At 31.8% G+C, this 23,978-nt stretch overlaps 1 protein-coding gene and 1 long non-coding RNA gene across 2 annotated transcripts; both read left to right on the top strand.

Annotated features, from left to right (window-relative positions):
* Window positions 1–1,596: 1,596 nt before the first annotated feature.
* On the top strand, window positions 1,597–5,727 carry LOC143046586 (uncharacterized). The gene is made up of 3 exons (XR_012969167.1): window positions 1,597–1,889; window positions 3,533–3,604; window positions 5,237–5,727. It is a non-coding gene; the product is annotated as an uncharacterized LOC143046586 (long non-coding RNA).
* Window positions 5,728–9,127: 3,400 nt separating this feature from the next.
* On the top strand, window positions 9,128–22,880 carry LOC143044236 (uncharacterized). The gene is made up of 3 exons (XM_076216165.1): window positions 9,128–9,545; window positions 11,716–11,787; window positions 22,313–22,880. The coding sequence occupies exons 1-3, from the start codon at window positions 9,155–9,157 to the stop codon at window positions 22,777–22,779; spliced, it is 930 nt and encodes a 309-aa protein (XP_076072280.1). The 5' UTR covers window positions 9,128–9,154; the 3' UTR covers window positions 22,780–22,880.
* Window positions 22,881–23,978: the final 1,098 nt, after the last annotated feature.

Below are 23,978 nucleotides of genomic sequence, written 5' to 3'. Positions count from 1 at the left end.
TCAATCGACTTATGAATTTCGAACAGCGGTATACTACTGTTGCCTTTATTAAGATGTACTGCCAAACCAGGGAAGGAATATTGTTCAAGAAATTCTGTTATTTATTGCAATATAAACAAGATAAATGTTCACTTTATAGGATACAATTTTATTACTTTCTTTTTTCTGCTCGTTTTTCTTTATTAGATATTTCTCATAGAAGCTAGGAAATCGATATCTAATGGTTTGTTTCTTGTAATTTTAATCGTCATATGCTAATTGGAACTTTCACCTGCTATTCACAAATCGCACATATTACTCTTTAGTTGGCATTCTTTAGGATGTCTGGGCAGAACATAGTTTTATTGTGGTCCTCTCCCTTGATACATACGGATATCTCATCTGTCAGAGCCAAACAGATACAGTACAGTAACTGGTCTACTATGTCGTCTGTCGTTAGTACCGAAATATGACTGTTATACCCAGTGTGCATTTGCATTGCTATACGACGTGTCTCGGTCTTTTGTACATCCAAAATTCATGTAATTATTTTTGATGTTTCTGTTATGATTTTGGATATGTTATTACTTATCGTTTCTAGTCGAAATAATCATAAAATTGCCTTTCAATATCTCATTTTCATGATAATTGTTTGGAGTTATATTAGGAAAATAATTGTATAAAAATCGAGATTGTGTGCTCGTTACGTGAGTGAGTGAGTCACTGCTTGTGATGTCCTGTTTTTCTCTGCGTTGATAGAAGATGTTCGTTGTTGCTCTGCCATTTGCATGTTGTATCGGCTTTAGTATTATTTGTTTGTACGTTGTTTCTCTGTAATGAGTTTTAGTGTGTGCTTGTGTTGTATTTTGTGTCACGTAGTATTGTTATTTTAGCGATATTTTTTAACATTGTCATATAAGCGACTGGGTTTTGCCAGCCATAAAACAAGGATCAACCGACCATTGTTGTTGTCTTAAAATGTCCTGTGACAACACAGAACTATGGCAGTTGTTATCAAATAGTTCGTTTCTATGTATAAAGTAAAATCACAAAAATGCTGAACTCCAAGGAAAATTCAAAACGGAAAGTCCCTAAGCAAATGGCAAAATCAAAAGCTAAAACACATCAAACACAATGACGGGATGTATAAGTACAGCGCCAAGTCATATGTATCAAAGAAATACAAAAAAAAAATAAAAAATACTAGTATAGATAAAGCACATTAGCAAAAATGAAAGACAACATTATAAAACGTTTCATAGAACAATAATACAACGACGGGATGTAAAAGTACAGAGTCAAGTCAAAAGGATACCACCAAAACAATAGGTAATATTCATAAAGACAAAAAAAAGAGAATACTATAACATGCTATTAAAAAGATAAACAACGTTAGTACCCAGTGTCTTTACTTCAAGACCATAGTGTATTATTTGTAAAGTTGATCGGAATATTTATGAACAAGGTCTTGGTACCTCCCGATTACATTTTTTTTTACCGAAATCCAAGGAAAATCCAAATTGGAAAGTACTTTATCCTTAGTCTTAATGTCATGTTGCCTTAAGAGAACAACCCTGTGACCTCGGTTTTTATCTTATCAATTTTACGCTAGTCGTCTGGTTATTTCATTGTCTGCAATATGTCTCGTGTCGTTATTTTGCTTTTTGGATTATTGTTCGTGTTTGGATGTCAAGCTTCTGACAAAGATCAATATCGCCGACTTCTTCTGAATGATCCTGATGTGATTGCTAACCGACTGGCACATCTCGAGTCAACGTTACTTACTATGGGCCAGAATTTACAATCCGTTACAGGTTCACTGACCGACTTACAAACAAAGTATGGAACCTTACAGAAAGATCTGGCGGCAGAAAAGGCGCAACACATACGTGATATGCTGACTGTACAGGGTAAGTTTTTATGTGTTTTCATTGAAGATGCATGACAAATACAAACGACCATGTAGATTTAATATTGATGTAACAGCAATATAAAAATCACCATGAAACGATACTTACACGACGGTTGCCACATGTGGAGCAGGATCTCTTACCCTTCCGGAGTACATGAGATCATCCCTGTTTTATTTTGGGGTTGGATGGTGTTGCTTAGTCTTTAGTTTTCTATGGTGTGTCTTCTGTTTTTTGTTTGCTTGTTTGTCTTTTCCATTTTTAGCCATGACATTGTCAGTTATTTTCAATATATGAGTTTGACTGTCCCTCTGGTATATTTTGTTTCTCTTTTGCATCTGTATGTAGTCAAAGTTGTATTGTTTTACTACAAGGCAATTTAATTAAGATATTATAAACCAGTGACCAAAGTCGGAATCGTAAAATATTAATCGTCAAAAATAGTACACGACTATATCATATATCAGTCGATTCGAATATATGTGTAGTTTAAGATTAATTTTGGGTTCAAAAGAAAATATGGTGCAGCTTTTAAGGAATTAACACCAAAGGTTTCATGTCGTTTTGAAGGAAAAGCAAAATTAAATACATGTATCTGATACCAATTTAAATACTCTTTTTGCAGTATAACGTATGAAAAATTGAACCTATTTTTATTACTTAAAAAGAGGAAACCTATCATTAAATGAGTTTTCCTAGTAAACGTATGCGACTGTACAGAAAGGGGGATGGCTTTCAGTTTACAAAGATTTATTTGTTTAAAATGTTCAGAACAAAGGCCGATGAAAATATACAAAATGTATAAATAATATGAACAAATATATATTTTTAATATAACTATCTTTTATATCTTAAGGAAAGTGGAAACTTTAGTTTTGGGCACATACATTTAATTCGGTACATGCAAAACTGGCAACAAAAATTATTTCATTACAGACTTATAATTGAGCTTATACAATATTATAACGTTTTGAATGAAATAAAATGTATTAATATGAATATAAATCATTATAAGAAAGACCAACATCTTTAAAAAAGAAAGAAGACATTTTTAATGATAAAATCGCCTTCTTCTATACGTTAAGAAATTGAAAAAGTTTCAGTTATTTAACCTAACAATGTAAGAAATCTTCTTCTCTGCAGGATAGTTTAACATCGAACAGAACATACGTAACTTTGATAATTCATTCCAGCCATAAATGATTAGTGTACTGTTGAAACCTTATTACAAGGTTCTGTTCATTGTCTGGAATATATATGTCTGTACAAGCTTAAGGTTTAGAAAATCTTGAATATCAACATTGGTCTAAGATAGTTAAATAACACGACAAAATTTTACAACCACAAATCCTATAATAATATTGCGAATATAAGTGTTAAGCTTCGGACATTAAGCCTGTTTGCATTGAAAAAGAGCTTTTATCCAGCATCATTGGACATATATATATATATATGTGTTTGGAATACACCATAAATTGTTTTCAATGGGTCCAGCGGTGTGACCTACACATTCAACTATAACGATGTATTAAAAAAGAATGATAAACAAGATATTATACATTTAGAGTGTTTCCCCTATTATCATATTCTTTAAAGGCTTTTTAGGAAAGCGTATTGTTATAAAGTACTAAATTTCTTTTCAGGTCAGAGTTCCACCTACATTCGATGGGGAAGGAGTAACTGTTCAGGAATTAACACGGAACTAGTTTATTCAGGTAGTATAAAATACTAAACGCCTTATCCAGATAAAGCAAAAATATTTACAATGTTTGATCATCAATGGTTGAATATCGTTTTTTATTTAGGCCTTCCAACTGTAATGTTTTTGGAGAAACATTCAATTCGATCGGTTTTATGAGTACTGTGAATTTCTATATACAAGAAAAATATGATGCATCTATTTGTTAACCTGCAATACCGGATACATAAAAAAGAGTAGGTAGATAAATGCCATTATTTGACTATTTCAATTGCAAAAAAAGTAAAAATCCTACGAACTTTTGTTCATAAATTAACAAGTTGATATGATATGAACATCTTAAATGCAGAAAGGTAACTTTAATTTACTTTCTCTAGGACAAAATGTCAAAGGGATATTCAGGCAGTTTTGCAGTCTTCGAAACTATTGGTACTGGCATTTGTCACACTCATGCTTTTTGGATATCAGAAAGATTTTATTTCGTATATTTATAAGTTGTTTCCATTTTCAAATATAAATGGCCAAATAAGGTCCTTATCATATATTCTACCTTACGAATCGTGTCCTATTCTACGGTGTGACAGGCTTAACTAAATCCGGATAATAATGATGATGAATGAATTTAAAATAGATGGCCATCCTATCGATGTACCCGATATTGCTTTCAAATTTTGTTACACTGGAATTGATGACCGACTTTAAAAGTTGATTTCGTTTTAAAATAATAAATGTTGACATGTTTTCGAAACAGCACACAATGCGACTTAAAACATATTTTTGTCCAGTTATGTCCAACGGGATAAATGAAGTAAGTATTTGAAATCCTGCCTGAACACTTTTTGTATCTAATATTTTGTTAGATCTATTTTTATTCGTTTAGTACCAGTTTTCGTAGTTATTGTCGGTTCATATGTAAACAGAAATTCAATGTTCAACGCAATACATATTTTCTAGTTTTTTTAAAGAAAATTTGAAAATCGACGAAAAACGCAAATTTCTCTCAATCCACAAAAGTGGTTACAATGAAAATAATTGAATCCAGTGTATACTATACAAACATAGCCTTTGTATAAGGTCAATACAATAATATATCGACCTGAAAGTAGAATATTGACTGAGGACGAAGTGCGAGGTCGAAATACTTCTTTGGGTCGATATATCCCGTATTGACCTCATACAACATGTACAAAGGGCTATATTTGTTATATAATTAATTTCAAGCCATTATGGTAACAAATTCATATGATTTTGTTGGAATTTTATAGATATCATATTGTCTCCTTGGCAATAACAAAATATTAGTTGTTATTTCATTTACTTTTTTTGTTTGTTTGACATCTTATGTATTTGATTTTTTTTTTTTCGTCAAATAATCGATTACAAATATCATTTATTTCAATGTTTAACATTATCCTGAAATTCATAACATGACGTCACAAAGTGTATCGGTTTTTAGATATTCTTAAAACAACCGTGCAATATCCTTTTTGCTGTGCAATATGCTTTTTGTTATCCGCCGTTTTTTCTCTACCTTCAAAAATATAGTTAAACATGTGACTATCCCTAAACGAATCAACTTTGTTAAAATATGCGAATTAATAATATTATTAAGTATCAGAAATGTTAAATTTAATTGATTATTCAACAGGTTATGCAGCCGGTGAAAAACACACTTGGAGTTCCAGTTACCATGGTGGTGCTTCAAATATGCTTTGTCTCCCGAATAATCCAGAGCTAAGTGATAAAGCTGGGTCAGGGAGTAGCTATATTTTTGGAACAGAATTCCAAGGTAATCAGTTTGCCGCCGATTCCTACGACGAAGACGTACCCTGTTCCTTATGTAGGAGTCGTGATACAGCATCATCAGTTATGATTCCTGGAAGGAAAACATGCTATGTTGGATGGAAAGAAGAGTACAATGGGATACTCGCTGCTAGCGCATACAGTCACACACCCTCCCCATATATCTGTGTAGATGCCAATCCAACATATATTAATGGAGGTGAACGCAACAACAATGATCACTTGTTATACGTCACAGCGATGAAATGTGGATCATTACCTTGTCCCCCTTATAAAGATAACGTCCAAGTCTACTGCGTAGTCTGTTCAAAATAAAAATAAATTTCCTGTAATTTACATTTTTGTCTTCTCATTATATCATTTAGAAATTTTAAAGTTCACCGTAAGGAACTCTTGGTTTTACAAAATCCATTTGAGCAGCTGTCCGCTATAAAAAAATTCATGACAAAATATCCAAGCCGCAGATATCGTATCCAGATGGAGATATATATACTCCATATTAGGCGCTGCTGGAATGTTGCTACATGTACATATAAATATAATGTTCACGAATGGACAGCTGAGCTCATTACTTATGTCGTAAAGTTTTGTTCTTAACCTATCCTTATTTTCAATTAATGTGTTTAATATTAAAAAAAGAAGATGTGGCGTGAATGCCAATGAAGCAACTCTTCAAAAAAGACCATATGACACTGAAATTAAAAGCTATAGGTCAACAATGCACAAAGCCCATAACGCAAAGCTAGCCTTACAAGGCCCGAAATGAAGTAAAGATATGAAACAAACATTCCTTTATCTCGTGTTTACTGGTATTACAAGTTCAATTACGAGTTTAATAGGATAGATGCGCTTGACATAGCTATAGAAATTTGAGAATTTGATATGCTTTAAGCTATATAGCAAAAAGTGAAGATAGAATATACCGAAACATTCTTTTTATTCTTCCTAAAAAGCATCTGTATAAAATCAGCCTCATATGATTAATGGAACAAGTCGACAAGAAAATGAGCAATTGGTTTATAGGAAAATGCTGATTGATTGATGAATAATATGTCCTCCAAAACGTCGTCAATCAAGAAATCAAGCATCTTCATAATTTCGGTCAAAAGAACTTCAGACTGGGAAGGCATTCTGTACATGAAATGATTTGAAGCATCAAACAAAATAACATTTTAATCACGTCAACTGAAACAGTTATTAATTTACTTTGAGAATTGCTGCTAATTATGATTTGAGTCCATAACTTTCTAAGTTGTAACGGATAAGCATTATACAGACTAAAGTTTGAACCACCCAGGTGTGTGTTTTAAGGCATGAAAATCTGACATGTAAAGTAAAATAATGCACATGAATTACTATTTGTTCCGTTTAATACCTTTTTTCAGTACAGATAACAAAAACTGACTTGATTATGGTAATTTACAGAAGAGCATTGTAGTTCAGATAGCATCTTATCATAAATTTACAAAAGAACATGAAAAAACCAAGCATGTTTTTTCAGATGTAATTGTCTATTAAAATTTGCAACTTATTATATACCGACATCATAATTTTGATCAGAAATGCGCGCAAATGTAACCAAAAGACGCGCGCAAACGTAATGATTTTGAGGGGTAATGCAGAGGAATTGTTCGCAAATGTAATGCAACGGGTCGATTGCAGTGCCTATTTACTCTAGGGTCATATGAGGCGAAGCTCCCGGTAAGCAAATCTCATTCCGTTATGTCATAATCGGAAAATAAATATGACAAAATTTCGTTAACACTGAATGTGTGCTCTTAAATGCAGAGTCGATAAATATTACCAACAAACTATAGACAGCAGCAATAGTATACAGAAAACATCTAACTTATATGGAAGTTTATTGAAAAAGAATCATTAACAATAACAACGTCATAAAACGCAAAAAACAAAAGCTTTACACTATAGAAATATGTTTTACTCTTCGGAGAATTGTTATTATATATTAAAACACTTATTCTATGGTACATGTAGAAAATTATCATTCATAGCATATAATAGTTATCAAAGGTACCAGGATTATAATTAAGTAAGCCAGACGTGCGTTTCGTCTACATAAGACTCATCAGTGACGCTCATATCAAAATATTTATAAAGCCAAACAAGTACAAAGTTGAAGAGCATTGAGGATCCAAAATTCCAAAAAGTTGAACCAAATACGGCTAAGTTAATCTATGCCTGGGATAAGAAAATCCTTAGTTTTTAAAAAAAATTGATTAAAATATAAGATATCAATTATGACATACGATTATTATTGAATTAAATGTTGTCCCTATGATGTTATTAAGGTTAGACATAAAGACAAATGTTAGTCAAATATAACACTTTCTGCTGTAATCCATTTTCTCATTTTATTAAAGGATTGTGCGATATTGCACTCAAAAAATCTAAAAAAAAAAAAAGACTATCAATAGTTACAATAGTATATGTCAATCTTTAATCAAACAAGACCACTACTTTATCATAGATTTTAACAATATAAAATATGTAGGAAAATATACATTAACAGCAATTTGTAATTATCTTTCTGATTTGGAAGTCAACAGGACAAATGAAAGGTAACAGGCTCCAACTTCATAGATTTTGTTTGTCACAAAATTCCGATTAAAATATGTTATATCTCTATACTCCAGCTTAAAAGATTTATTGTAACTAAGGAATTTGACCACATTTCTGTTTGAGATTATACCTTGCCAAGATAAAAACAAATAATGTACTATAATATTCAATTGGTGTTCCATCAAATGTTTTTAGTGCATGATCCTTAATTTTGTAATTATAAATTTTACAAATGATCTGAATTTACAATTAACTTACACATTTTAAAGTGTGTACAGTAGTCGTTTTTAAGAGTTGTTCTTCCAGTCAATTACTAATTATATTTAAATGTGCAGATATATCTATTGAATCTTATTGATAATAAAAATGGGTCGAAAGATACAAGAGGAACATACAAATTCAAATATAAAAAAAGTCAACGCCCTGGTTAAAAAAGAAACGACCAATAAACAATGAACATCATCCAAAACATAAAAAAAAACTAACGACTGAGCAACACAAAGCCCATCAAATACTGCCATCATGTGCTCTAGAAGGGTAAGCAAATCCTTCTCCACATGTGGCATTCTTCGTGCTGTTCATGTTATTACAATCCCGTTAACAAGTCTAATTCGGTAGGTCACATTATTGAAAAGGGTACGGAATTGTAGTTACGACATTAAGAGAATATCTGTAATCATCTGATCATCAACATATATTCACTAACTTGGAACTCTTATATCAATAGCTTTCTTGTGATCAGCAATCCTCTATCAAGGACATCGGGAAAGGAAACACTTGCCCTGGGATATAGTATCAACTGGGATATATATACTCCCGAATGCAGACGATTTTTGAGTGATGCTACATAGAATTGAAAAGTTCACAATTGTGAAGCGAAAACTTTAATCTGTATCGCCTTTCTTTACTCTTCCGATCCCCAATTATTTTTTTAATATGATTCGGCATAATTATTCATGTATTACAAACAAGCCATTTATGCGAAAGTGAAAATCCTATCCAAAAAAACAAAAACAAAAAACAGCTGGCTTTAATTGAAACAAGAAGGTTTAAACCAAGCTTGAAACACATTGGTTTTGACAGAAGAAAAACAAAATACTTGGCATCTTAACAAACACATTAATTTGAGTGAAATGTATAAATACGAAGTGGTCACTCCTATTGATTCAATCACCAGTGCTACATGCAACTAAATCAAGAGGAAATAATAATGTTCCGAATTTTAATTTATGGATTCACATTGGTTGTGCTGGCATCAACGACCACACCAAACTCTGAAGGGGGTGTAGAGGTTCGGTTACTGGATAATCAAAATGCACCATTAATGGCCACATTGGACATGTCGAAAGCAGACGAACGTGTTAAGCAGTTTGTAAGTGATGCAATCGAAGCAAAAATGAAAAATATAGAGCAGACGATGAGATCTAAGCAGTTTGTTATTGAAACACTTGATGCGAAAATGAAAGCTATAGAAGGGATCATGAAATCTCAAATTATTAATTTTGAAAGGAATTTGACCGATCAGCTGACTGACTACATTAACAAAATGGTTGTCAAGGTAGACCAAGAAAACGGTAAGAAAAATATATTTATTGGAAAGGTAAATTTTCTTCATAAAACATTCTATTAATTTTTTGTGTCAATTATAATTCATAATTGATTCAGAAGATCACCCAATTCCACACTTTCAGATTATATTTTATCTGAAAAAAATTCAAGAGTTGTAAGGTTAAATATCAGTGCACTAGCAACCAATCGAAATATACCCCCATCTTCAAATATTTAGCATGGACATTACACTGAAACAAACCACATAATACACGGAAGTGTTGTTTGAAATTTTGTATTGACCAACAGAAATGTAAACGTTTCCAAGACGGACCATATGAGAAGAACGGCACGAACCTGTCGAGATTTTTCAAGCCTTTAAAAGTCACGAATAAAAGTGCATGCATGATACTTAAAGTGAATTGAATATTTAATAATAGTTATCAAAGGTACCAGGATTATAATTTATTACGCCAGACGCGCGTTTTGTCTACATAAGACTCATCAGTGACGCTCATATTAAAATACTAATAAAGCCAAACAAGTACAAAGTTGAAGAGCATTGAGGACCCAAAATTCCAAAAAAGGTTTGCTAAATATTGCTAAGGTAATCTATTACTGGAATAAGAAATGCTAAGTTTTTTTTCGAAAATTCAAATAAAAGTGACCACATTATTGATATGCATGTCAACACCAAAATGTTGACTACTGGGCTGGTGATACCCTTGGGGACGAAACGTCGAAATTACAAAATGTAATCCTGGTATCTATGATGAGGAAACGGCGAAATTACAAAATGTAATCCTGGTATCTATGATGAGGAAACGGCGAAATTACAAAATGTAATCCTGGTATCTATGATGAGTTTATTTGCAACCACTGGGTCGATGCCACTGTTGGTGGAGATGCATTCCCCGAGGATATCATCTACCCAGTAAAAATCTATTATTCCTGAGGTAGAAAAAGTCTTATTATTTCAAAAATTCAAAGTTCTGCAAAGAGTTAATTGATAACTATGATCATATCGATGATAATTTAGAAGTGTTAACTGCAAGTTTAATAAATAGAATAATGCTTCACAAATTATAAAATGTATTTGTTAATAGTTAGTAAGAATTACAGATATGTCTACCGTTTACACTTTTTTCGACGGTATCTGTAATTCATATCTTAATACATCTTGTACTTTTCATTAAGTTTAATTAATACCTAACAATTGTATAGCACCTGGTTTTATTGCTGCATTTGCCCCACATAACCTTGTATTACGGATAACTATTATCAGTGTTTTACACATGTTCACATCTTGTAAATCGTTATATAGAGATTTCCCGATTTTTTACCATACTCGAACCAACCTTGAGGTTTAAAATATTTAATGTGACATATTCATTACCCTGACGTTATTTTGTGATTCTTATTCATGTTTTGGTGTGAAACTTGTATCTGCAACATGATACGTAGATAAAGTTACGTTTTAGTGTTAACAGCAAACAGTATTTGGGTTCGTGTTGCTTAGTCTATAGTTTTCTATATAGATACATGTATGTTGTGTCTGCTGTATTATTATTTGTTTGTTTGTCTATTAATTTTTAGCCATGGCGTTCTCAGTTTATTTTCAATCGATGAGTTTGACTGTCCCTCTGCATGGTATCTGTCGTCCCTCTTTTACAAGTGTGAACAACTCTTATGTACAGGTTATAGATGTGTATAGATGTGAACACCAGTGTACATAACATTAAACTAATTGTAAACATGTTTACTGTACTTTGCGTTAGGTGTGAACACGTTCTTACTTTTTCAAGCAAGATCTCAAAGGATAAGATTTCACTCATTTTTTTTTTATTATAATGTTTATTCAAACCACATGAAACATTTGCATTTTCAAGATCCATGACAAACTCAAACTAAAACCAGTAAACAACTGTTTTACCATTGTTTTACACTCAATCCATACGTTTTGAAGGAAACACACAGTTAACTCTATTTTGATACGATTTTTTTTATAATGTTTTGTATTTTAAAGTTAAAACAGTTTTTTTTTATAATGTCTCTTATTTTCAAGGTAAAAATGGTATCAAATAAGCATACTTATTATTCGTATCATATCATATTAATATTGTGTTTAGAAAATGTCACTTTATTACGTTAACTAATACCGTTACATTAATTTTAATTTCAAAATTTCTTTTCTAGGGAAGAGTTCCACCTACATTCGATGGGGAAGAAGTGACTGTTCTGGAGTTAATACAGAAGTTGTCTATTCAGGTATGATATTTGTTCAGCAACTAAAGTACAAGGTACGAAAGGCAGAATTAAATATATTGGATGTTGACAAAGTTTTGATCAAATCTAGGAACGAAGATATAAAAATGCAGTGCATAGTGAAAGTATTTTGTTCCTTCAAGTACAAATGGCCTGAACATGTGATCTATTGATTTAAATACCCCTCCAAGAACAATCTTAATCAAAAACACAAGTAACATAAGCACAAATATGGTACTAAGATAAGATGACGTTGATGATGAAGGAGGAGGAGGAGGAGGAGGATTTAATTGTCTACGTAATTTCTATAAGACAGGTTTTGTTGATTCTTTGTTTGTCGCCTTTGTTCATCAACTTCTTAACGACTATTCGTTAGGCTCTACGCATCCTCTTACTTTTTATCAAAATATGAAATATGAAATATAAAATATGTGCTATTAACCTTCAACTGCTGTCTTACATATAATACTCCGCTTTGTATCGATATTAAAATGAACATACAAACGTCTATCTTAATATACAAGCACACTCATGTCATTTTCATAATGTGACCTACCGAATTAGACTATTTACTGGATTTGTTATCACATAAGCAACACGATGGGTGCCACACGTGGAGCAGGATCTGCTTACCCTTCCGGAGCACATGAGATCACCCCTAGTTTTTGGTGGGGTTCGTGTTGTTTATTCTTTAGTTTTCTATGTTGTGTCATGTGTTCTTTTGTTTGTCTGTTTGTCTTTTTAATTTTTAGCCATGGTGTTGTCAGTTTATTTTAGATTTATGAGTTTGGTATCTTTCGTCCCTCTTTTTCACCAACACTATTTCGCATGTACTGTATTTTGTTTTCAGTAAATAAAGAAATTTGAGGTGAAGGTGATGATCTAAATTTAAAACTTTTATTGATTTCGCTTTTCATCACAAATCATAATTCAATTCAAATCAATTCGAATCAATTCTTTACTGCCATAAAACTTCATATTTATAGTATGTGACAAAACATAACAAAATTAAAAATAAACAATAACAACAAGATGATTAATATACATAATAGAAGTAAATATTTCAAGAGTCTCCTGTCCTCAGTTCAATAGACTGTTTTAAAAAAGGACCCTAGCTTATTTACCTAAATGTGTGATCTTGGGTTGAGTATATATTAACTGTATCTATGCCATTTGAATTTGTAAAGTGCACAGTCTCATTTATCAAAAAATCAAAATAAACTTTTCTATTATTGTTGATACTATAACAATACAAAGAGAAATGGATTATCTTCAAATTGTTTGCAGTTTTTGCATAATCTTTCTTCATTTGGTTTGTAGGATACATTTTGTATCTTCCCTTTTCTATTCTTAAATTGTGGTTACTTATTCTTAATTTTGTTATCAGTTTTGTAAATTAAATTTTTAGTAAGTTAAATACTTTTCTTCTGTATTATTTATTTTTACATGTTTATAAATAGTGAGTTTGCTGTTATCCTTTATATCTGATATTCTATAATTAACTAGCTTTTCATTTTTATTTGTACTCTTCTAGTTTTAGTTATCTTTTGTCATGAATATTATAGTCCTCACCAAAGATAAATAAGACTATAAGAGTACAAATTATTTCTTCAAAGTGTCCAAATCCATACCTGTTTCTTCTAATACATGTTTTACATATGAGAACCAGGAATAAATTTCAACAGAGTCTAAGTTTTGAGAGAAAATAAAGGGTTCTTTTAAAAGAGGATCAATATTTATGTTATCCGAATATAATCTAATAAGATACATCATAGATTGAAAATCAATATTTCGTTCTAGAGGAAGTATTACCCGATAAGCTCTTACACCTAAATTTGATGAAGTTTCTCTTAAACCAAGTCTATATATGTACAAAACTGTAAGTTTAAATTTTGTACAGATGTTTTGTCAATGAAATAAAAAGAATCCAATTGTTTTCCGGAATCATTCACTCTTTTTTTTTTTGGTGCTTGAATATATCCTATAGGAATTTTTCTTTTGAATTATATAAGACTATATCACTGGAGGAAAGCGGCCGTCCGTAAATTCCGTTACGGACCGCCGAATATGGCATATGGCAGTATCGGTAAGATTTTATATATCCCAAATACTTTTGATCGAAAGCATTGTCGACAGAGAAAATTAGTTATTGTCTGTGTGATATATAAAACAACACGAATATCAAGTGTTCTGGAGATAAAATAACGATAAAATGGTTTAATACGACTTTTAAAAAATCGAGAAGCCGTACGTAACTTTGAAGGTAGCTGTTCGTACGTGAGGTATTTATATAGAACGGCTGTACGGAACGTTTAAAGAAAACAAGTTTAGCACAATGCGTACATCATAATGTTTATGGCTTTATCACTTGTATTTTGGAACATACAATTTTGCAAGTTGTCATTTTACTACATCAACAAAATGTACGCATCGAATGTTGTATTGTTATGCTATATGACAGATAACAAAAAGACATTTTACTAAGTAAAAACAGAACAATATATAGATATCAAACAGATAGTACGGATGGCACTTCATAGATATATAAGACAACACCACCATTCTAATAGACGTATATATATATAGAAATGTATATAAAAATGGAAAGTATTCGTAATATTCATTGGACGCTGTATATGTCGTGTAAACTTTTTTTTAGATATGTAGTTAAGATTTGGATAAAATTTAAAAAAGATAAAATTCTAAAAATACGGAATCACAATTCATTCATTCGCTTTTTATTTCTTCTCATTAAGAAATAATTTATAGATCATTCTTCATTTGTTGTTTTTTATTCTATAAAACACCGACACGAAACAAGCAAAACATACTAAACACTGGACAAAAGAAACGTTACATTGAAAAAAAAAACTGAACATACAATGCAAGTTTGCCTTTTTGTCCAAGAATATATCCACAAAGATACTTACTCATATTTTTTTACATGCATATGAAGTCCGCAAATAACAAATCAACAAGATAATTTATCAGCATGCAATCAGTTGAAATAGTGCATTAAAAAAAACGTAATTATTTCTTCAAAAGGATTTGGGGGAAAATATCATAGAAGATTAAATCTACTCATCAGAGTTTGTTAAGATGCATTTTTTCAAATGAAGTGTCAAAAACATGGGGTAGGGGCTAGACAGTGGGTGGCCTTAATACCGGGAAATCACCCAAAAATAATAAAATATATTTTGTCACGGAATTACATTATATCAATGACTAAAAACTTACGTACATAATATGTTGTTTTTATCTGTATTCCAAGATTTTATGTATTTTGTAAACAATGCAATAATATGACCAGAAAATTGTTAAATTGAGAGAAGTTAGTGATATACATTTGACAAATCGATAAAATTAAAAGTTAGTTACGCACGGCCATAAGATCCGTTACGAACAGCTGTTCTATTTTCATTCTTAAAGTTACGTACGGCGTCTCGTTTTTTTAAAAGTCGTATATAACCATTTTAAGACAGACAGCTAGATACCAGAAACATACTATGTATACACATGCCAGAGTCTGAGCTTGATTTGCTATATGATATAAAAACTAAACTGACGAAAAAAGGTCATTTATTCAAAATCATAAAATGCAAAAAATACATTTTGCAAATAAAACATTTGACATAAAAGTTCATATTTAATATGAAATAATAATACATAATTAATACGAAATTACATCAACTAATATCATATCAATTGAATAAATGACAAAGAATAGCAAAGGTGGGGAGAAAAATCTGCCACCAATCCACTCTTAGGTTGAAAGAGTGGATCCGAAATCCACTCTAAGGCTGAAAAAGTGGATCCCCCACCCGAGGACTCTGGCGACGTGAATACAATTTATATATGACTAGATATATATGATATGTTCACCAAACACATATCATTATATTATGTAAAACGTTTCCACATTTAGCAGAAATATTAAAACTTCATAATAACATGTACCAAGATATTACTTTTCAATTTTCTCTTACTGGTAAAAAATGATTAAAGGTGTAAATTTTATTCCGGTCAGGATCACAGCAATAAAATTACAATGGAATCGTCGTTAAGTATGTTCCAGAATTCATATTTCTTCGTACATCCAGACATTTAAGAATAGAATCCTCTATATAATTTAGTACACACAACTAGTACATTAATTAATCGAAACTGTATCTTTAATCTAAAAAGTTCAAACAAAACTAAAGTACATTTTACGAAGCCCTGGATCCTTTCTAAAACGAAGTTTTGTATTTGACTATTTCTGTATGGAATCATGAGCAAATGATTCTCATACTACACTTAACATTTTTCAATCGAAATTGTATAAATATAAAAAAAAAAGAAGATGTGGTATGATTGCCAATGAGACAGTTCACCACATGAAACCAAAATGACACAGAAACTATAGGTCACCGCACGGCCTTCAACAATGAACAAAGACCATATCGCATAGTCAGCTTTAAAAGGCCCCAAGCTGACCATGTAAAACAATTTAAACGAGAAAACTAACGGCCTTATTCATATAAAAAATTAACGAAAAACAAAATGTAACACATATACCAACGAAACAACTGAACTACAGACTCCTAACTTGGGACAGTTATATTTGTTGTGATCCGAATTGATAGAGACTATAGAAATAATTTTCGTAATACATTTAAAAGGTTTATATTGTATGGAAGTAAATAAAGTTGTAAAATGAAAAATATAATATTGTTTCATATAATTAAACTGTACCTTAATTGCGATGAAAGTTAAAAGAAGTAAGTTTAACCGAGAAAATATTTATAGCTTTTGACACATACGTTAAACATTAAACCAAACATGCCAAAAGAAAAGAAAAAAAACCAATGTAGTAAAAATAACCAGTTAAGTTAAATATAAAACTTTAGTTTGTGATGGATTTACCTCTAAAGACCATAGCATTTAGTACAACAATGGAATAAACCATCAAGTCTTTTTATATATATAATTTGAATAATTAATATGAATTAGATAGGCAACATTAAAAACCATATCATGATTTACGAACAAAGCATGTATACAAACAGGCCATAAAATTAAAACACAATTTAAAGGTAGCCTATCGAATGATCGCATTGACAGTCTGAACAATGTGTAAAGTCAGCACCGGCAGGATGACGGCAATAAAGACACAATCGTATGAAATAAAGATCCTAAACGTTTTAGCAGGCAATACTGACCCAAAACAAGATACGGCGAAATTGTGTGAAATAAAGATAATTTTGAACAAATTGTTTGATAAGAATCACAAGTTAACACATCAAATGCTGATGATAAAAGGAAGTGACCATAATGCACTTACACGTGAACTCGGGCTGACCCGCAAGATCATTGACCAATAAGAAAGATGAAATCCAATCATGCATTGGTCATAAGTGAAATTTCTCTGCACGTGGAAACATGTTATCTAATTTCTACAATTTATAGTTTAACTAAGTAGGACACTCTGAACCTTTGACCAGACTAGAGACATCATACATTCAGAGTATTAATAGCTCACTCTTTTATTTAAGTCGGTTAGTAATAAAATAAACCAATTAAAACAGAATTATCTTCTCTGCTGTCTTAAATTATTTTATTCCGCTTAATTTTCAATTAGCAAATAAAATTGGTTATATCGTTATTTTATCTCCAGAACACTTGATATATGTGTTGTTCTATAAATCTCATAGACAATTACCAATTTTCTTTATCGACAATGCTTCCGATCAAAAGTATTTGAGAAATATATAAAATCTGATCGATACTGCCATCAAATATATTGATCAAATATAAAAAAAGAAGATGTGGTATGATTGCCAATGAGACAACTATCCACAAAAGACCAAAATGACACAGACATTAACAACTATAGGTCACCGTACGGCCTTCAACAATGAGCAAAGCCCATACCGCATAGTCAGCTATAAAAGGCCTTGATAAGACAATGTAAAACAATTCAAACGAGAAAACTAACGGCCTTATTTATGTAAAAAAATGAACGGAAAACAAATATGTAACATATAAACAAACGACAACCACTGAATTACAGGCAAAGTCCATATCGCATGGTCAGCTATAAAAGGCCCCGATGTGACAATGTAAAGCAATTCAAACGAGAAAACTGACGGCCTTATTTATATAATTTTTTTTTAACAAAAAACAAATATGTAACTTACACATAAACAAACGACAACCTCTGAATTACAGGCTCTTGACTACAGGCACATACATTAATATTGCGGCGGGGTTAAACATGTTAACGGGATCCCAACCCTCCCCTAACCTGGGACAGTGGTAAAACTGTACAGCATAAGAACGAACTATAAAGACCAGTTGAAAAAGGCTGAACTCATCAGATGCACAAAAATGCAAGTAGATGTGGCCGGGTTCTTGTAATCCCGACAACAAAAAGGAACTAGGAACATATCTGAGAGTACTCGCAGTTATCTGACAGCTAGTTCAAAGCCACTTATAACTAATAAAAAAAAATCATGCATCTAAAACTAAATTATCAATTCGTCCACATCCAACATCCAATGGATTTAGTGTAAAAACGTCATAAACAGTCAGATAAAAACATGACCTTGTGTTTGTTCATACTCACCCAAAACATAGTATATATTGATATATGTTCAAAAATATAATAAAAATGATAGGTCACCGCGTATTTTCTCAAGCGACAGGTTGTGAGAAATTGACACATTTTGTATGGATTATACAGGATAAAGCATCATTATGTGATAAGAAGCTAAACTAAATGATAGAACTGTGAAAAAAAATACGAAAACATAGCTTTAAGTAAATGCTTTGTGAATATAAAAAGTAGTGTTGTCAACGGTTAATCGGTTGAACGATCGAATACCGAATACCAAAAATGCTTACCGGTTAACCGGACATTTTTTCGATTTTAATATCATCTTATATATCTCCCAATTGATACGATATTCCCGTGCTTGCATTTCCTATCATGATTTTCTTGAAAGAGGGTTACTGCTCACAAGGAAGCTATTAAACCAAGAGTTCCAAATGGTTAAGTTGAAATCATCCCTTCGTAAATTTTACGGACGCCATCACGAGTTGGTTGACCGTTATGGAATAACCGTTTCACAAATGATATCGGATATGTTTCTTACGTCGTAACTACAATCCTCTTCCCTTTCATGAATGTGACCTACCGAATTAGACTATTTACCGGATTTGTAATCACATAAGCAACACGACGGGTGCCACATGTGGAGCAGGATCTGCTTACCCTTCCGGATCCGGAGCACCTGAGATCACCTGAGTTTTTGGTGGGGTTCGTGTTGTTTATTCTTTAGTTTTCTATGTTGTGTCATGTGTACTATTGTTTTTCGGTTTGTCTTTTTTCATTTTTAGCCATGGCGTTGTCAGTTTTTTTTTAGATTTATGAGTTTGACTGTCCCGTTGGATAAATTTGTATTGAAATCATTAAATAGTTATGTTTTATTTAAAAATTGTCGTCGTGGTAATTAATTTGACAGATTACTTGTCCAGTATATTGATTGCTATTGTTAATCAAAAAACATTATTAATAAGAACTTATCTATCAGCTGGGGGCAAGATATTAAGAAAACACAATTGTATACATGTTTTTTTTAACAGTAACTTTAAATCAGTAATACGATTAAATTTTACAATTTACTTCATTATTTCATATTTGGTCTAATATTGTGTAGACCTAGTAGCTACATCTGAATATGCAACCTCTGCCGTGAAAAGCTGTGTTATACTTTTGAAATACAAACCAGTGTGAATGTAATCAATGTATTATAATTGATAGTACGAGTGCTTAATCATTTCAAATTAGAACACTCAACATTTATTTTCGGAGACAACAAGAAAAAATAAAAGAATTATCGGTTTCAGACATATTCAATTTAACGTTTTTTTTAATTATTCAATCTAAAGTAACATGTAGTACAAACGCCATAGTTGATTCGGTGTATTTTATTATGAAAAGTCAAACTTCGCCAGGAATCCTCACAAACAAGCCTTATAATATCAAAGGACAAACATCGATTCATCGTATCATAAACGTAAATTTATGACTTGTATGGACGGTTGTCACATTGACACCCATACCACAACTTATATATATATATATATATGTGTGTAGAGTTCTATCAACTTAAACTACCGGTTAACCGGTTAATCGGTCGAACGATTATCCAAGTAACAGGTTAGGCACAAGTGTACGATTTGACAACACTAATAAAAAGTAAAGATAGGGTCACCATGCATTTTTTCCTGCTAAAATACAAAATAGCAAAATTCTATGTACATTCCTTCAGAAAATGCACTATTTTAGAGTTACATCCCCTTAAAATGCCAATTTTAAAACATTAAAAATCAAGCAAAAAAAAGCTATAAAGGCAACAGTAGTATACCGCTGTTCGAAACTCATAAATCGATAGATAAAAACAAATCTGGGTTAACAAATAAAACTGAGGGAAACGCATTAGATATAAGAAGAGAACAACTACACAACAGAAACACAACAATAAAATGTAACATACACAGAAGCATTAGACAAAATCCGATGAGAAAAACAAATATAATATCAAAACTAAATACATGAATTTTGGATAGAAAAGTACCGTGACACGTCTACTTGTAAAAATATTACTATTTTAAAGTCATAATCTTATGAATTAGTTCTTTTAAATGCATATTCATGTCTGCATCAAATGTTGCTAATTGGATTGATAATCCGGACCTTAGACCATACCACCTTAATAGGATTTTTCTCTTCTTGAAAGTTTGAAATAAGTCATATGAAGTTACATTTTGTAATTCATAATGATACATAGTTAAAACCCATGTTATATTAATTTGAGATCCTCCCTTCATGGGGATTAAATTGAGATCATGGTCAATGAGAATTTAACATTCCATATTTTGACATTTGCTATAATTTCATAAAGGTTCATGATAAATACAAACATTTGTTTTGGCATTAGGTTTGAAGAATTCATACCTTGAAATATGTCAACAGGAAGGGACTTTGTGTCATCCAGAAGTAGCGGTATCTTTGCCTATCCTTCAAGAAAAAATACCTAGAAACAAAATATGTTTAATTATCTCGCTTAAACCTATCATTTCAAACCGGACGTGACATTTTGTAAACCGTTAATAGTATATCAAAACCATATATAAAATTTGGAATTAATGTGAGACCGGAATGACATGTTCTTAAACAGAAATAACAAATTATCTTCCTTTTTCATTGAAAAAGTACATAAAAACCATATAATTTTGAAATCAGTGTACATAAACCTATTATGATTTAACACTATTAGTAATTTTGTGTAAACCGAATCAATGAATGTAAAATTCAATGATTGAAAGACCTCATTGTTCTCTGATATTTGTTTTGATACTCGTTTTGTTATATGTTGGTCATATTTTATTTAAGTCTTAAAACGAGTCAATTTAATAGAGTTTTTATCTTAATTCAATGAAAACATAACCTGCTGTTTATATACTCTGTAAGTTTGTTGCTAATTCCACTGTATGACTGTTGGCCATGTTCACCTTCGCCAAGAATTAATTTATGGGTTCAGATCTCACAAACATGTTAAACCCCGCCGCATTTTTGCGCCTGTCCGATCCCAAGTCAAGAGCCTCTGGCCTTTGTTAGTCTTGTATCATTTTAACTTTTAGTTTCTTGTGTACAATTTGGAGTTTAGTATGGTGTTCATTATCACTGAACCAGTATATATTTGTTTAGGGGCCAGCTAAAGGACGCCTCCGGGTGCGAGAATTTCTCGTTGCATTGAAGACCTGTTGGTGACCTTCTGCTGTTGTCTGCTCTATGTTCGGGTTGATGTCTCTTTGGCACATTCCCCAATTCCATTCTCAATAGCCTGTTGACATCAATGGGGACCAGTTTAAAAATGAGGCCGAAAATCGTAAATCTAAATACACGGTTAGATTCAGCATATCAAAGACCCCCAAGACTATAAGACTTTGAATTAAATAATATTGAAATTGATCTTGAAATTAGAAATGTATACTAAATATCAGAAAAGTTTTATTTTTGGGTCCCTTATTCCTAAACGGTTAACCCCCATACTCAATTCCAACCTTCCTTTTTTGATATGGACCCTATTGGTACAATTAACTAGAGATTTGTGAATGATACTCAAGTTATTGAAAAGTCATAACTGTCAGCCAACCTAGAAGGACCATCGAAAACACGTTCTTTTAAACTTTCTAACCTTGTTAATTCCAATATTTTACATGCTTTATTACAAGTTCTTCAAGAAATGTAAGAAAACTAGTAAAAGGCATAAACAGATTAGTAGAAGAACAAACACTTACTAAAAGCTGCAATGAAACAATATTCGCTGTTTATTTTTAATCTTTTTATAGCAAAACATTACAGGACACTTTAAAAAAGTCCACTAAAAAGTACACAATGTCATGTAAGTTTCACTATATATTTTAAAGGATATGATTATTTTTCATGTATAAAGTGATATAGGCAATTGGTATTTCACAGGTTATGCTGCCGGTGAAAAATATCTCTGGAGTTCCGATTATAGAGGCGGTGCTTCAAACATGCTCTGCCTCCCAAACAATCCTGAACTTAGTGATAAAGCTGGATCAGGGAATAGCTATATCTTCGGTACAAAATTTGCTGGAAATCAGTTTGCCACCGATTCTGCAAACAAGAATGTACCCTGTGCTTTATGTAGGAGCAGTAGCACGTCATCATCAGTAATGATCCCTGGTAGGAAATCATGTTATACGGGATGGAAAGAAGGATACAATGGCATACTTGCTGCAACCGCATACAGTCTCACTCCATCTCCATACATCTGTATAGATGCTCATCCTACGTATGTAAACGGTGCCGGAAGCGACACTGGTCACTTGCTGTATGTCACAGCGATTAAATGCGGATCACTGCCTTGTCCTCCGTACAAGGATAACGTTCAAGTTTACTGTGTAGTCTGTTCTAAATAAGGATATACGTTTCATTTACTCTTTTTTTTTACAATCATATATATATTTATCGACCGTTTAAGAGGATTTTTTTCTAGAATAAATATTATCATTTTTTTTTTAACACTTGGAAATACGTACTGTACTGATTGTATGATACTCATTCAGATGATAATAAAAGCGACTTTTAAGATTGATGGATATCCTAGGAAAACAAACAAATGACCAGATGTCTCTGTAGAAGTCTTTTTGTTATAAGGAAAATTTGGAAAGTGGAACCCTAAAAGTATGTTGCGAAAACTTTGTAAAACCTACGATCTCTGATCAAGTAGAATGTATATGAATGGCAATTCTTGTTTTAAATTTTGACGTTATAAATTGCATTTGTATAACGCCTATACGGTAGGAAAAATGAACCCGTAAGTTTTTTCTAACCTGTACTACTACTTTCCATTTCTAACTGTACAGTTTCTCATATTCATATCATTGTTTTTATATTAAGTGTCCACAAACCGAAACTAATAAACATTCGGAAAGCTTTTGGATATGAATGAGTTTTGCGTAAAAAAAATACTAATCGTGTATAGTCGTCTACACCACTGATCTGCGGTTACTATAGTTTATAACCAAGATTGCTAAAATATTTAATAAAGAGAATGGTCAAGATGGGAAGATGATTGTGAGTCTGGGTATGAACCGGCCAAAGATTTTTGTTAAGCTAAACCCTAATTTATCATATCAAAACTCTAACTTAGGTACAATTTTAACAGAGTTGTCTGCACACAATTTCGTAAACAATATTGAAAACAAAATGTTTATTAATTCCATGCGTCCGAAGCGCTTTTCTGGATTTACCTTCATTAGGAACGCTAACAGCAAAATATTTAAAATCCGAGGATGTATAAGTACCGAAATATTTGAAGAGCTACAAATGTAGCTAAAAATACCCTAAAAAACCCAAATCCATCTTAAGTTAACTTTGCCTGAGGGAGTTGAAATCTAAGTTTCATTATGATTTTAAAATTTATAAACGGACAATTGTAGAAAGATTTGTTATAAATTGTCGCGAATTACGATCAACACTATTATTGTTTAAACATATTTCTCCTTTGACATTTTGCTTTACATGAAACATGCTCCTTTAATCATATCTTTTGTCGTTAATCATCTTCTTTTATTGTTACTGTAAACCGGTAAACTGTGTTTCTCTCTTAATCATA

The sequence above is a fragment of the Mytilus galloprovincialis genome, chromosome 9 (genome assembly GCF_965363235.1).
Source record: "Mytilus galloprovincialis chromosome 9, xbMytGall1.hap1.1, whole genome shotgun sequence".
Lineage (NCBI taxonomy): Eukaryota > Metazoa > Mollusca > Bivalvia > Mytilida > Mytilidae > Mytilus > Mytilus galloprovincialis.
The sequence above is the reverse complement of the archived record's forward strand: the minus strand, read 5'-3'. Positions and strand labels throughout refer to the sequence as shown.

What these genes read in the sequence shown, in the direction of transcription:
- LOC143044236 (XM_076216165.1), top strand. Translation starts at nt 9,155, where the DNA reads ATGCAACTAAATCAAGAGGAAATAATAATGTTCCGAATTTTAATTTAT. An exon ending in CAAGGTAGACCAAGAAAACG is followed by an intron (nt 9,546 to 11,715) that starts GTAAGAAAAATA and finishes TTTCTTTTCTAG; the next exon opens with GGAAGAGTTCCACCTACATT. An exon ending in TACAGAAGTTGTCTATTCAG is followed by an intron (nt 11,788 to 22,312) that starts GTATGATATTTG and finishes GGTATTTCACAG; the next exon opens with GTTATGCTGCCGGTGAAAAA.